At 36.4% G+C, this 16205-nt stretch overlaps 1 protein-coding gene across 3 annotated transcripts in view; it reads left to right on the top strand.

The window, feature by feature from the left end:
* The window catches only part of P4HA1 (prolyl 4-hydroxylase subunit alpha 1), a 97624-nt gene that overhangs the window by 20858 nt on the left and 60561 nt on the right, over positions 1–16205 (top strand). For all 3 annotated transcript variants that reach the window (XM_043476620.1, XM_043476619.1, XM_043476618.1), the window contains exons 2-5: positions 4243–4350; positions 5543–5639; positions 8034–8185; positions 12388–12525. In XM_043476620.1, coding sequence (XP_043332555.1) covers positions 4275–4350; positions 5543–5639; positions 8034–8185; positions 12388–12525 — 463 coding nt within the window. In that variant the 5' untranslated portion in view covers positions 4243–4274. The remainder of the gene's footprint in view (positions 1–4242; positions 4351–5542; positions 5640–8033; positions 8186–12387; positions 12526–16205) is intronic.

Below are 16205 nucleotides of genomic sequence, written 5' to 3' on the forward strand. Positions count from 1 at the left end.
GTTCATTGCCAAATGAATGGATAATGGTGATGTGGTACCTATATAAAATAGCATATTATTCAGTTATGAAAAAGAATGGAAGGCCATTTGCAGCAACATGGATGCAACTAGAGATTATCATACTGTGAAATAACTCAGAAAGAGAAAGACAAATATCCTATGATATCACTTATATGTGGAATCTAAAATATGACCCTAGTAAGCCTATCCACAAAACAGAAAGAGACTCACAGACAGAACAAACTTGTGGCTGCCGAGGGGGAAAGGGTGTAAGGGGAGAGAGACGGGGAGTTTTGGATTAGCAGATGTAAACTGTTATATACAGGATGGTTAAACAACATGGTCCTACTCTGTAGCAGGGTACTGTATATACAGGGAACTATACTCAATATCCTGTGATAAACCATAATGGAAAAGAATATTTAAAAAAAAGAATGTATGTATATACCTGAGTCACTTTGCTGTAAGCAGAGACTTGCACATTGTAAAACAACTATACGTCAATAAAAAATTAAATAATAAGAACCTATTACATGAGGAAAAAGTAAGCCTTGAGTATAAAAGTAAATATACCCTGTGTTGTTGTTTAGTTGCTAAGTCGTGTCCAGCTCCTATGCGAGCTCATGGACAGTGGCCCACCTGGCTCCTCTGTCTGTGGGATGTCCCAGGCAAGAGTACTGGAGTGGGTTGCCATTTCCTTCTCCAGGGGTCTTCCTGACCCAGGGATCAAACTTGTGTCTCCTGTATTGATAGGTGGGTTCTTTACCACTGAACCACCAGGGATGCCTAAAAAATATACCTTTGACATCTGGAAAATACTGAGAAATAGGAAAAAAAAAAAAATCACCTAATGTTCTGCTCTCCAGAGACAACTACATTTTGGTGAATTTCCTCTGCATATTTTCTTGTAAAGTTATGATCATATTATAATGTTAAGTTTTTGTTTTGATTAGTATTTATTTATAAATTTCTATCAGAGTATAGCAGAAACTTAATCATCATCTTCAGTATAGATTCCACCAGGGTTGTATAGTGTTTATTTTTTTTAAGATTTAATTTTTTAGAGCAGTTTTAGCTTCATAACAAAATTAAGGGGATGGTATGGAAATGTCCCATGTACTCCCTGCTCCCCATATGTGTTGCCCCCCACCAGAATGGCATATTTTTTAAAATTAATGAATCTACATTGACACATCATAATTGCCCAAAGGCCATAGTTTAACATTACCCCTTCACTCTTAGTGAAATTCGAATGTCAAATTCTGTGAAACTGAACAAATATATAATGATATGTATTCATCATTATGATATTACACAGTATTTTTACTGCCCTAAAAATCCTCTGTGCTCCGTTTGTTCATTCCCCGTCATCTTCTAGCAACTACTAATCTTTTTATTCTCTTCATAGTTTTACCTCTTCCAGAATATCATATAGTTGAATTATACAGTATATAGCCTTTTCAGATTGACTTCTTTCACTTAGTAATATTTTTAATTCCTCTATGTTTTTTAATGGCTTGATAGCTCATTTCTTTTTTAGCATTGAATAATATTCTGTTGCCTAGATGTATCACAGTTTATCTGTTCATCTACTAAAGGACATCTTGGTTGCTTCCAAGTTTTGCCCATTATAAATAAAGTTGCTATAAAAATATCCATATGCAGGCTTTTGTGGACATAAATTTTCAACTCCTTTGAGTAAATACTAAACATAATTGCTGGATCATATGGTAAGAGAGTATTAAATTTTTTAAGAAACTGCCAAACTGTCTTCCAAATTGACTGTACCATTTTGCAATCCCACCAGCAATGAATGTTGTAGGATTGATGTTAGTTTTTAAATCTTGTTTTTCATTTGAATTTACAAGTAAGGAATATGTTCATTTTAAGTTTCTTGACATACAGCACTATCGTTAGGTATTTTAAATTTAGTTGTTAAATTTGTTTAATTGTTCATTTGATAGGCAAAAACTGGCTATCTTATTTCAACTTCTTGTGTCCTTGATTACTGATGAGTGAGTTTTTGTTTTGGTGGGTTTAGTTAACTATAGTTCCTCTTCTGTGGCTTTCTGGGTTCTTAACCCACTTATTGGGCTTCCCTGGTGGCTCAGATGGTAAACAATCTGCCTGCAATGCAGGAGACCTGAGTTCAATCCCTGGGTTGGGAAAATCCTCTTGGTAAGGGAACCCACTCCAGTATTCTGGCCTGGAGAATTCCATGGACAGAGGAGCCTGGTGGGCTACAGTCTATGGGGTCGCAAAGAGTTGGATGTGACTGAGTGACTTTCACTTTCAGCCCACCTATCTGCTGATGTCTTGGGTTTTTTATTGATTTGTAGGAGTTCCTTAAATGAGCTCTGTTTTCTTTAGTTTCCTAGTTTATAGTTTAGTTTTTATTAAAAAATATATAAACCTAAATTATTTTGTGTATTTTAATTCCATCTGGCTTTTGATAGATTGTCTTATTTTTAAGTTTAAAAATTCTCTTTTCAGAGGTCCAGTAACTTTTGTTGTTTTGTTTTTTGTTGATTATGACTCTTTATTTCATCTAGAATAAAGACATTTTCAAGCTTTTTTGTTAATTTCTGTAGGTGTTTCTTGATTCATTGTGAGGTTTAAGGACAATGAAAGATGACAGAGAAACTTTACTGACAAAGTACATTTTAGCAATGAAAAAAATGATAACTTCTTATCTGACAGATCTAAACTTTCTCATCAGAGTTAATGTTTAGACAACATTTCTGGTTAGCCTTCTCTTGGTACAGCAAAAGCATTTGTATTTGCCGGAAATAACATTCATTTATGAAGAAATTATGGCAGAAATCTGTTTAAACAGTGAGAAAATTCTAGACTGTTCAGACAGCCCAGGATTTTGAAAAAAACTTGCGTGTTGGCAAGAGCACAGGAGAGGAAGTGTCTGCATCTGCCACATTCTAGAAGCCTTCCCAAAGAGTTACTGTGAGGCAGCCAAGAGAACAGTGCATTTCACTACTGTGTGGTTCTGGAGGAGGAAACTTAGGAGGACTTCCAGCATGTCAGCTTCTGTGGTGATCTATTTTTATTGATTCAAGTTAGGCGGAAAATGATGTGTGTGTGTGTGTGTGTGTGTGCACATGTGAGAGAGAGATTGGGAGTTTTCTAATGTGGCAAATGGTGTGTGTGTGTGTGTGAGTGTGATGTGGCAAATGGTGTGTGTGTGTGTGTGTGTGTGTGTGAGATAGGGAGTTTTCTAATGTGGACTTGAACCTGTTGCTTTCGGTGAAGTCTCTTGGGGAGAGTCAGAGGTGCCTGCACAAAGAGGAATAGGGTGACAAGTGAGAATAAGCAATGGGTGTCTGTTATTGGGGTAAACAGTATTGCAGGGTAACTTGTTTTCCTGTAAGGTAATAAAGAAGAACTTAAAAGTCCATGTTTATGTGGTAAAGAAGGAGCAGGAGAAGAGTGCTAACAGGGCCTTTGGGAAAGCAGGGTAAAATCTGGTTAGTTGAAAATCTGCATCTGCCATGAAGAATCCATTCCAGAAAAGAGACAGACAGAGGGGCTTTGCTGCCAGTTTTTTTTTTTTTTGGCATGCTACAGCTGTGTACTGGGCTAAGGATTTTTTACATGGAACACAGTAGATAAGAGAAAAAACTCAACATTGGGTCCTTTGAGAGAGATTACTAGCCTAAATTGACAGCTTGCTGGCTTAAATACCACACTATTCACCTATTTAATGTTTATGATTGGTTGATTTTGAGTAGTTTCACAGTGTTCTTCAGCCATCAATCCCCACAGTATATTTTGGAACATATTCATCACCTCCAAATCTACAGCTTTTAATTGAACTTATTTTAAAATTTAAAGCCATTGTAGGGAAAAGATGGACCAAGTTAGGAATTAAGGGGATTAATCATGGCTTAGATCTAGATCACAAAGTAAACAATGAAAAAGTGTACTATTATCCAGTTAATCTAACTGTAGTAGTACCTAAAGAGAAAACAAACAGCATTTTTAAGCATGTATTATCATGGTGATAGCAAACATGTATATTTTTCTTTTAACATGAACTATCAAGTGAGTACTCTTCTATGAAAAATAAGATAGTAGCTCTTACTCAGTTATTAAGTCAGTTTACTGGAATTAACAATGTTCTATGGGCAGTCTTAAAGTCTGACTTAAACATTTTATTCACAGGGAAAATAGATTAGGAAATTTTCCTATCCTTCCTTTTTTTAAATAATGGCCATATTTCTCTTGTAGGTGTGTGAGCCTGTAAAATTAAACCTTTGAAGATGATCTGGTATATTTTAGTTGTAGGGATTCTACTTCCCCAGTCTTTGGCCCATCCAGGCTTTTTTACTTCTATTGGTAAGTCTTAATTATTTTGTCATTGTTTTTGTATTTAAAAATTTCCTTTTTTTCCTGCTTTTAAATCAATAAAAACAAATACATTGTATTCACAGGGACTGATACATTACTTCAGTCCCTACCCCTCTGAAAGTCTTTCTTTTAAAGTCATTTTTTTCCTTCATATTTAAATATTTAATTTTTTCTGATTGCCAAAACTTAGTAAAGCATACAAAAGAAAATTCTCTGGTAGAGTCTACCTGGCAAATCACTTAATGTATATACTTAGTCTTTTGTATTTTCCTATATGCGTACTCTGTATGTTTTAAAAGAGGTGTTTTCCTACATCCTGTTGACGAGTTTTACCCTTATGTGATTGTGGAGCTAAATAAAACACAAGCAAGTATATTTATGACACTTAATTCTGGGATGCAAAATGGTGAGTTTTCTCATCCTATTGGGGCTTCCCTAGTGGGAGGAGCCTGGCGGGCTGCCGTCTATAGGGCTGCACAGAGTCGGACACAACTGAAGTGACTTGGCAGCAGCAGAGGCTCAGACAGTAGAGGATCTGCCTGAAATACAGACCTGTGTTCTATCCCTGAGTCAGGAAGATCCCCTGGAGAAGGGAATGGCTACCCACTCCAGTGTTCTTGCCTGGAGAATCCCATGGACAGAGAAACCTGGTGAGCTACAGTCCATGTGGTCGCAGAGACACAATTGTGCAACTTTTTTCTCTCATCCCATTAGGAGTAACTAAATATGGATATTTGAATTTCAGTTGTGAAGTATACTTTTTGTTAGTGTGGTCTTTGCCAAATTGAATAAAAATTTAATTCTCAGTACTCTCAAAACCCAAAAAAGATGAGGGGAGAGGTAGGGAAGAAGAAACGTTGATCCTTGGAAAGTAATGTTTTGAAATTAAAAAATAAATTCTTCCATGAAAAGACAATTTGTCGATGTGGTCCAAACTTGCAGAATTAAGTAGCTTGAAAATTAGAATTGGACCACATGCTTAGAAAAGTTTGGGGCTTAATTTTTATTTATTTGGTTTTAAAAAGAAAAAAAAAAATGGTGCTCTCTGCAACATATCTGGTTCATGCCAGTTAAGTCCTTTCATTAAATGAAGCATTCTCAATCATTCTTAAATTATTCTAGAAAACTTGTTTTGACAGTATGGGTATTTGATAACTTTCTTCTCTTTTCCTCCTTTTAGGTCAGATGACTGATTTGATTCATACTGAAAAAGATCTGGTGACTTCCCTGAAAGACTATATAAAGGCAGAAGAGGACAAATTAGAACAAATAAAAAAGTAAGCCAAGTGTTTTACTTATTATGACTGACTCCACCTGGATGTTTTCTTCCTGGTTAAAACATTCTTTAAGTGAAAATGAAAGCCCTCTGTCAGTCTTAGAAGGCCAGATAAGGGCTAAAATAGGACCACAGAAAACAAAAGTTAGGCCCAATTAAAGACTTCACGTGGAAGAATATGGATTGAGATAAGAGTGTAAATGGATACAGGTAATTGACTGACTGTTTTTTTTTTTTTTTTAATAGTTGCTAATATCTCTATCCTCCCTAATCAAGCAATTTTCCACTGCTATTTATCCTTTAGTTTTATGGTTGCATTCTAGAGATTACAGTGGTAAGTATAGTATTATTTAATTGATATGGTTTTTCTTCAAATGCTAATTTATCTTTAATTGACTTAGGTTCATAGTTAATCCTGACCTGAGAGTTCCTAGCCTTTGTTTAATGAGTAGCTAAGTAGTCAGGTTTTTTTTTAAGATTTATTTATTTATTTTTGGCTGTGCAGGGTCTTCATTGCATCACTCAGGCTGTCTCTAGTTGCAGTGCACAGGCTTCTCTTGTTGTGTACCTGGGCTGCAGGTGCATGGGCTTCAGTAGTTGTGCATGGGCTTAGTTGCCATTCGGCATGTGGGATCTTCCTGGTATAGGGATTGAACCTGTGTCTCCTGCGTTGGCAGGCAGATTCTCAACCACTGGACTATCAGGGAGGCCCCAGTTTTTCTGTTTTAAAATATAGTTTCTAAGTACTGAGTACAAAATTTTTCTGTAAGTGTGATTTAAATGAATATGTAAGTGAATTTGGATTGGGCTGATTTGTACTTTGTAATAATCAATTGTTTGGACTTGTAGGGAAATAAATTTTTAGATTCTTACAGAGGGGTCCAATCAACTTTTACTAAGATATGTTACATTTACTATAACCATTTGGGAGAAACAACAAGCTAAAAAAGTCTTATGTTTTAATTTTGCCAAATTAGATTTTATCTGTAAAGAATCTTGCTTTTTAAAAATAGGCAAAACACTCTCTGACATAAATCACAGCAAGATCCTCTATGACCCACCTCCCAGAATATTGGAAATAAAAGCAAAAATAAACAAATGGGACCTAATGAAACTTAAAAGCTTTTGCACAACAAAGGAAACTATAAGCAAGGTGAAAAGACAGCCTTCAGAATGGGAGAAAATAATAGCAAATGAATAAACAGACAAAGGATTAATCTCAAAAATATACAAGCAACTCCTGCAGCTCAATTCCAGAAAAATAAATGACCCAATCAAAAAATGGGCCAAATAACTAAACAGACATTTCTCCAAAGAAGACATACAGATGGCTAACAAACACATGAAAAGATGCTCAACATCACTCATTATCAGAGAAATGCAAATCAAAACCACAATGAGGTACCATTACACGCCAGTCAGGATGGCTGCTATCCAAAAGTCTACAAGCAATAAATGCTGGAGAGGGTGTGGAGAAAAGGGAACCCTCTTACACTGTTGGTGGGAATGCAAACTAGTACGGCCGCTATGGAAAACAGTGTGGAGATTTCTTAAAAAACTGGAAATAGAACTGCCATATGACCCAGCAATCCCACTTCTGGGCATACACACTGAGGAACCCAGATCTGAAAGAGACACGTGCACCCCAATGTTCATCGCAGCACTGTTTATAATAGCCAGGACATGGAAGCAACCTAGATGCCCATCAGCAGATGAATGGATAAGGAAGCTGTGGTACATATACACCATGGAATATTACTCAGCCATTAAAAAGAATTCATTTGAATCAGTTCTAATGAGGTGGATGAAACTGGAGCCCCTTATACAGAGTGAAGTAAGCCAGAAAGATAAACACCAATACAGTATACTAACACACATATATGGAATTTAGGAAGATGGTAACGATAACCCAATATGCAAAACAGAAAAAGAGAGACAGATGTACAGAACAGACTTTTGAACTCTGTGGGAGAAGGCAAGGGTGGGATGTTCTGAGAGAACAGCATTGAAACAAGTGTACTATCAAGGGTGAAACAGATCACCAGCCCAGGTTGGATGCATGAGACAAGTGCTCAGGGCTGGTGCACTGGGAAGACCCAGAGGGATGGGATGGGGAGGGAGGCAGGAGGGGGGATCGGGATGGGGAACACATGTAAATCCAAGGCTGATTCGTGTCAATGTATGGCAAAAACCACTACAATATTGTAAAGTAATTAGCTTCCAACTAAGAAAAATAAATGGAAAAAAAATCTTTATAATTTTGCTTAAAAAAATTTTTAGGTATAGTTTTAACTCAAAAATCCCCAATCTGTTTTGAGTGCTTTACTAAATTATGTTCTTCCTCATTAAGTGTGTATATACTTTATGTATATTCCATTTATGTCTTACATTTTAGATGGGCAGAGAAATTAGATCGGTTAACCAGCACAGCAACAAAAGATCCAGAAGGATTTGTTGGACACCCTGTAAATGCATTCAAATTAATGAAACGTCTGAACACTGAGTGGAGTGAGTTGGAGAATCTGGTCCTTAAGGATATGTCAGATGGTAAGTCAGATGGTAAAACTAACGAGCCAAAAAAAAAAAGCATTTTTGGTACAACCTGTAGAAATGCCAAAATAAGTGATAAATTCAGTTCCCAGAATATCAGGTGTTCAGTCTTATAACTGAATTATTGCTGAAATGTGTTTCATTTGACTAGGGTTAATTTAGCCTAGATCCTGAATTCTTGATTTAAAAAAAAAATGTGAGTAAAAACTGAAAACAAAGAGAAATAAAATTTTATTCTTAAAAAAGTAATTTCTACTCTTCATTTGCTTAACACTGGTCCTTTTTACTTTGAAACATACTAAAGTGAATCTATTATTGGCATATAGCTTTATTTCTGATGATAATCATTTGCATTTTAGGATTACCTTCAGATTTTAAAAATTTATGGCTACTTCTTTATCTTCTAATCAATTATTAATGTACTGGGAGTACTGATAAGGGAAAACATTAGCTATGTTTTACCTAGTCCTTTGAAGCTTAGGATTGTTTTGTTTAACATAAACTATAAATTTAAAACTGAGACTGCAAACAGTAGTAATGAATGTCCTTCTCAATGAAACAATAAAATTATAGTTGGAGTAATGAGATGTTTTAGATATTTAAGTAACATATACAGAAAACTAAGTCTGAAGTTTAAGGAAGTAAAGGTATTATTATGTTTAGTACATAGTATTTATTTGTTGAATGATTGAAGATGGCAAAAAAAAAAAAAAAGAACTGAGCCAGCTGTGTAGGTGAAATACTCCAAGGGGGCTTTCAAGTGTTTGTGAGCAGTAAACCAAACTATTATGCATAGGACAGGAAAACCTTGCTAAGAAAAATTAAGGCAAGCACTTATAAATATTTTGACATGAGAAGGAAATACCTGTGGTCATTTGCTCTCATATAACACCATGAGAATATTTTTAAGGTCATACATATTCATATATATGTGTGTTTGTATACATATATACATGTTTATTTATTATTTAAAAAAAACCTCAAGTAACGACCTGTATGACCTAAGTGTTTTTAAAATAAGATAAGCCCTAAGACTTTGGTATTTTAATCCATGGTAGTACCCCATAATGCCATAGTAGATATACATTTTCTCTTATTGGAGAGGATTTTAAGCAACTTCTAGGAGATTTTTTTTGAGGCATAAAAAACATTACAGTTCTCTATAAAACTTGCTTATAAAAATTGTGTGGATTTTGTGACTTAAAACTAAAGAATATGCTTAATATGAACTTAGACCTCTTCAACTAGTTGTTTGTTTATACATTTCAATTAACATAAAAATACCTGGCCTTTTGATGATCAGAGTATGTGCATAGTTGATTATAAGTAAATGAGAATGGAGGGAAGTCTCATACCTAACTTTGATCTGCAGATGATGACACATATATTATTCACATTTTAAATCACTTTTTGTTTCTGTCGTATTGCTTTATTAAGAGAGTATTTAGCACCCATTTTCCTTCTGAGTTATGTGTATGTCCTTGTGCTTAGTTTCCCAGTTGTGTTCGACTCTTTACAACCCTTTGGACTGTAGCCTGCCAGGCTCCTCCGTTCATGGGATTTTTTTCCTTAATATATATATTTTATTGAATTATGGTTGATTTACAGTGTTTCAGATACACAGCAAGGTGATTCATTTATATGTATGCATATATTATTTTTGAAATTATTTTCCATTATAGATTTTTACAAGATATTGACTATAGTTCCTTGTGTTATACAGTAAACCTTTGTTGCTTGTTGTATATCTGTATTTTTTAATTAGAAATTTAGCATTTTATTCATAGTAACTAAAAGTGTAATCAAAATGTCATATATTTTTTAATTAGGCAAAATTTCATAAGTTTTCTAAAATATATATATTATACATATGTATACAAAAACTTTACTACTATACTTGATAAAGCCTTGAGAATATTAAAAAAAAAAAAAAAGAGATGGGGAAATTGGAAAACATAATCTAAGTGAAATGGGAGCACTGAATATAAAATAGAAAAAGTGAAACAAACTAAATAAAAGTAAAAGATCATCACGTAGTTCCATGGAATGTTTTTTAGGCAAGAATGCTGGAGGAGTTGCCATTTTCCTCCTCCAGGGGATCTTGCTGATCAGGGATCAAATCTCCTGTGTCTCCTCCTTTGAAGGCAAATTCTTAACCTGCTGAGCCATCAGGGGAGACCTAGGAGTTACATAGTTATCAGTAATTAGTTTCTGAATTTGATTTTTGCTATATTTTATGTAAAACATTTTAAAATTAATATTAGGATTTATGTAGAGCAAACCTTGATTGATGAACACTATATTTAATAAATGAGCTTAAAGAATTCCACCAAACTATATATTTACACATTTATGTGATATGTGGCACATGGAAGAAGAAAATAGAACTTTAAGAGCATACATTTTATCTGAAAATCTAATTTGTTGCCAGTGAATATGGTTTTCAAGTCTTTAAATCTGTTTGCTTGTCAAGCTTCAAGCTTAGCAGAGGCTATACTGTGTAACTAAAACCTGTTCATATAGATATAATTTATGCAGTGACCTCATATTACATAAAGTGAAGTCGCTCAGTCTTGTCTGATTCTGCTATCCCATGGACTGTAGTCTACCACGCTCCTCTGTCCATGGGATTTTCCAGGAAAGAGTACTAGAGTGGGTTGCCATTTCCTTCTCCAGGGATCTTCCTGACCCAGGGATTGAACCCAGGTCTCCTGCATTGCAGGCAGACGCTTTACCCTCTGAGCCACCAGGGAAGCCCTGTTGCCAGATTACATAAGCAACATTAAAAATGGTCTGGGGCCATATGACCCAGCAATCCCACTTCTGGGCATACACACTGAGGAAACCAGATCTGAAAGAGACACGTGCACCCCAATGTTCATCGCAGCACTGTTTATAATAGCCAGGACATGGAAGCAACCTAGATGCCCATCAGCAGATGAATGGATAAGGAAGCTGTGGTACATATACACCATGGAATATTACTCAGCCATTAAAAAGAATTCATTTGAATCAGTTCTAATGAGATGGATGAAACTGGAGCCCCTTATACAGAGTGAAGTAAGCCAGAAAGATAAAGAACATTACAGCATACTAACACGTATATATGGAATTTAGAAAGATGGTAATGATAACCCTATATGCAAAACAGAAAAAGAGACACAGATGTACAGAACAGACTTTTGGACTCTGTGGGAGAAGGCGAGGGTGGGATGTTTCGAGAGAACAGCATGTATGCTATCTATGGTGAAACAGATCACCAGCCCAGGTGGGATGCATGAGACAAGTGCTCGGGCCTGGTGCACTGGGAAGCCCCAGAGGAATCAGGTGGAGAGGGAGGTGGGAGGGGGGATCGGGATGGGGAATACATGTAACTCCATGGCTGATTCATGTCAATGTATGACAAAACCCACTGCAATGTTGTGAAGTAATTAGCCTCCAACTAATAAAAATAAATGAAGAAAAAAAAAATGGTTTGGGAAGATTTAACAAGTTAGAAGTATATGAAGTCTCATTCAGTGTATTTAATTTTTTCTTGTTACACATGATATAGTGGAAAATTACAATAATATAGATTAAAAATAAGGCTTATGTTGGAAATTAAAAGTCTGTGAGGGTCTAGAGTCTTTTTTCTTCCTATTTTATTGAGATATAATTGACACATGGTACTATAGAAGTTTAAAGTGTACAGTACATTGATTTGACTTACACACATTATGGAATGATTATCACAGTTAATTAGTGAACATTCATCATCCCATGTAGTTACAAAATTTAAAAAATAGAAAAAAATGTTTTTCCTTGTAATGAGAACTCTCAGGATGTACTTTTTTTATGTAGCAGTGTTAATTATATTTATCATGTTGTACATTACATCCTCTGTACTTATTTATCTTATACCTTTCGCCTGCCTTCCTCCAAATCCCCTATACCCCTACCACCTGCCTCTGATAACCACAATCCTGATCTCTTTTTGTATGAGTTGTATTTCGAAATATAACTGACCTACAACACTATGTTAGTTCCTGTTATACAACATATTGATCCTATATTTCTGTGTATTTCAAAATGATCACCATGAGAAGTCTAGGTATGAAATGTCATTACCGTTCAAATATATTACATAGTTATCAACTATATTCCCTACATTGTACATTTCAAACTTGTGTCTAAATCTTTTTTTGCTTCTCTGTTTTAAGGTTTTATCTCTAACCTAACCATTCAGAGACAGTACTTCCCTAATGATGAAGATCAGGTTGGGGCAGCCAAAGCTCTGTTGCGTCTCCAGGACACCTACAATTTGGATACAGATACCATCTCAAAGGGTGATCTCCCAGGTAAGAATTCTTGTAGCCTATGAAAAAATCCATCTTCTGGCTTCTCTGTTCAGTCCATTAGGACACTATTAATATAAGGAGACTTTAACTTTAGTTTGTTTCATAGCCTTTGAGGTCAAAACAACGTTTTCTCTTGTTCTTAATAGTTGTAGATAAGCTGCTAGCTTATTACTGTGAAAGCCTGTGTTTTAGGGACTAACTTAAGCAATTTTAGCATGAAAGAAACTATTTTTCTAAATGTCTGTCTTTAGAATACCAAAGTTTATATGTAAAGTTATAAGGGAATTAATAAAGTTTGTATGTTTAATAATTTAAAACCAAGGCATGTTGAGTGTGCTGATTTTTAGTATTCTATAGTATGAAACATCCTGCTTTCTGACTTCTTTTTCACAAACACTTTTTAAAATACTTTATTTTTGGCTGTGCTGGGTGTTTGTTGCTTCGTGTGGGATTTCTGTCGTTGCAGAGAGTGGGAGCTGCTCTAGTTGCGGTATGCTAGCTTCTCATTGCAGTGGCTTCTCTTGTTGCAGAGCACAGGCTCTAGAGCACTCAGGCTTGAGCAGTTATGGAGAGTGGAATGAGTAGTTGCGGCTTTCGGGCTCTAGAGTGTGGGCTCAGTATTTGGCACACACGCTTAGTTGCCTCATGGCATGTGGGATCCTCCTGGGCCAGGGATTAAACTGGTGTCTGTGCATTGCAAGGTGGAATGTCAACCACTGGACCACCAGGGAAGCCCCCAGGCCCTCTTTTTTTAAGTTACAGCTGATTTCACAGTAATCCATTTACATTTTTTATTGTGAAAAGAACATAAAAACAAAATTTACCATGTTAACCAATTTTAAATATGCAGTTTATGGCATTAGGTGCATTTGCATTTTTATGCAACCATTATTACCATCCATCTGCTTAGCTCTCTTCATCTTGTGAAACTGAAGCTCTGTACTCATTAAACAATAACTCCCCAACCCCCACTTTCCCAGCCCCAAGCAACTGTCATTCTACTTTTTGTCTCTGATTTTGGCTACTCTGAGTACATCATGTAAGTAGAATCATACAGTGTTTGCCTTTTTGTGACTGGCTTATTTCACTTAAGATGATGTCCTTCAAGGGTCATCCATGTTGTTGTATATGTTGAAACTTCCTTCATTTTAAAGACTGAATAATATTCCATTGTATATATCCATATTTTGTTATGCATTCATCCCTCAGTGGACACTTGGGCTCCTTCCACATGTCAGCTATTGTGAATAATGCTGCTGTGAACAAGGGTATGCAAATAGCTCTTCAAGACACTGCCTTTCATTCTTGAGTATATACCCAGGAGTGGAATTGCTGGATCAGATGGTATTAATTTTTGAGAAGACACCATACTCTTTTCCATAGTAGATAAAGCATTACATTCCCACCAACAGTGCACAAGGGTTCCAGTTTCTCTAGACTGTTGCCTATACTGGTTATTTTCTTTTTTTAAGTTAATTTATTTGTTTACACAAATTTCATATATACAGAGAAGTATAGAGAATAACTTTCATGAACCTGCCACCTAACATGCATATTGTACCTTATTTGCCACATAATTATGTATTTATTTATTTATGTTTAATTGGAGGATAATTACTTTACAATTGAAGAAGGAAATGGCAACCCACTCCAATATTCTTGCCTGGAGAATCCCCATGAACAGAGGGGTCTGATGGGCTACAGTCCATGGGGTCTCAAAGGGTCGAACATGACTGAGCGACTTAAGCACAATTACTTTACAATACTGTGATGGTTTTTGCCGTAAATCAGCATGAATTGGCCATAGGTACACATGTCCCCTCACTTTTGATACTCCCTCCCTTCTCCCTTCCACTCTATGCATCTAGGTTTTCACAGAGCACTGGTTTTGGGTCCCCTGCATCAAATATCAAACTCCCACTGACTGTCTGTTTTACATATGGAAATGTATATGTTTCAATGCTATTCTCTCAAATCATCCCACCCTCTCCTTCCCCCATTGTGTCCAAAAGTCTGTTCTTTATGTCTGTGTCTCCTCAGATGCCCTGCACATAGGATCATTGGTACTAACTTTCTAGATTCCATATGTATGTGTTAATGTACAATATTTGTCTTTCTCTTTCTTATTTACTTCACTCTGTATAATACACTCTATGTTTATTTGTCTCATTAGAATTGACTCAAATGCATTCCTTTTTATAGCTGAGGAATATTCCATTGGGTAATGTACCAGTTTCCTTCTCCATTCACCTGTCTATGGACATATGGGTTGCTTCCACGTTCAGTTCAGTTGCTCAGTCATGTCTGACTCTTTGCAATGCTATGGATTGCAGAAAGCCAAGCTTCCCTGTCCATCACCAACTCCCGGAGTTTGCTCAAACTCATGTCCATCGAGTTGGTGATGCTATCCAACCATCTCATCCTTTGTTGTCCCCTTCTCCTCCCACCTTCAATCTTTCCCTACATCAGGGTCTTTTTCAGTGAGTCAGCTCTTTGCGTCTGGTGGCCAAAGTATTGGAGTTTCAGCTTCAGCATCAGTCCTTCCAATGAATATTCAGGATTGATTTCCTTTAGGATTGACTGGTTTGATCTCCTTGCAGTCCAAGGGACTCACCAGAGTCTTCTCCAATACCACAGTTCAAAAGCATCAATTCTTCAGCACTCAACTTTCTTTATAGTCCAACTCTAACAGCCATACATGACTACTGGAAAAATCGTAGCTTTGACTAGACGGACCTTTGTCGGCAAAGTAATGTCTCTGCTTTTTAATATGCTATCTAATTTGGTCATAGCTTTTCTTCCAGGGAGCAAGTGTCTTTTAATTTCAGAGCTGCAGTCACCATCTGCAGTGATTTTGGAGCCCCCAAAAATAGTCTCTCACTGTTTCCATTGTTTCTCCATCTATTTGCCATGAAGTGATGGGACCGGATGCCATGATCTTAGTATTTTGAATGTTGAGTTTTAAGCCAACATTTTCACTCTCCTCTTTCACTTTCAAGAGGCTCTTTAGTTCCTCTTCGCTTTCTGTCATAAGGGTGGTGTCATCTGCATATCTGAGCTTAATGTTATTTCTCCTAGCAATCTTGATTCCAGCTAGTGCTTCATCCAGCTTGGCATTTCGCATGATATACTCTGCATATAAATTAAATAAGCAGGGTGGACAATAAACAGCTTTGACGTACTCCTTTCCCAACTTGGAACCAGTCCGTTGTTCGATGTCTGGTTTTAACTGTTGCTTCTTGACCTGCATAAGATTTCTCAGGAGGCAGGTCAGGTTGTCTGGTATTCCCGTATTACCACAGTATGTTGTGATCCACACAGTCAAAGGCTTTGGCATAGTCAATAAAGCAGAAATAGATGTTTTTCTGGATCTTTCTTGCCTTTTTGATGATCCAACAGATGTTGGCAATTTGATCTCTGGTTCCTCTGCCTTTTCTAAAACCAGCTTGAACATCTGGAAGTTCACGGTTCATGTACTGTTGAAGCCTGCCTTGGAGAATTTTGAGCATTACTTTGCTAGTGTGTGAGATGAGTGCAATTGTGTGGTAGTTTGAGCGTTCTTTGGCATTGCCTTTCTTTGCAATTGGAATGAAAACTGACCTTTTCCAGTGCTGTGGCCACTGCTGAGTTTTCCAGATTTGCTGGCATATTGAGGGCAGCACTTTCACAGCATCATCTTT

The sequence above is a fragment of the Cervus canadensis genome, chromosome 8, assembly GCF_019320065.1.
Source record: "Cervus canadensis isolate Bull #8, Minnesota chromosome 8, ASM1932006v1, whole genome shotgun sequence".
Classification (NCBI taxonomy): domain Eukaryota; kingdom Metazoa; phylum Chordata; class Mammalia; order Artiodactyla; family Cervidae; genus Cervus; species Cervus canadensis.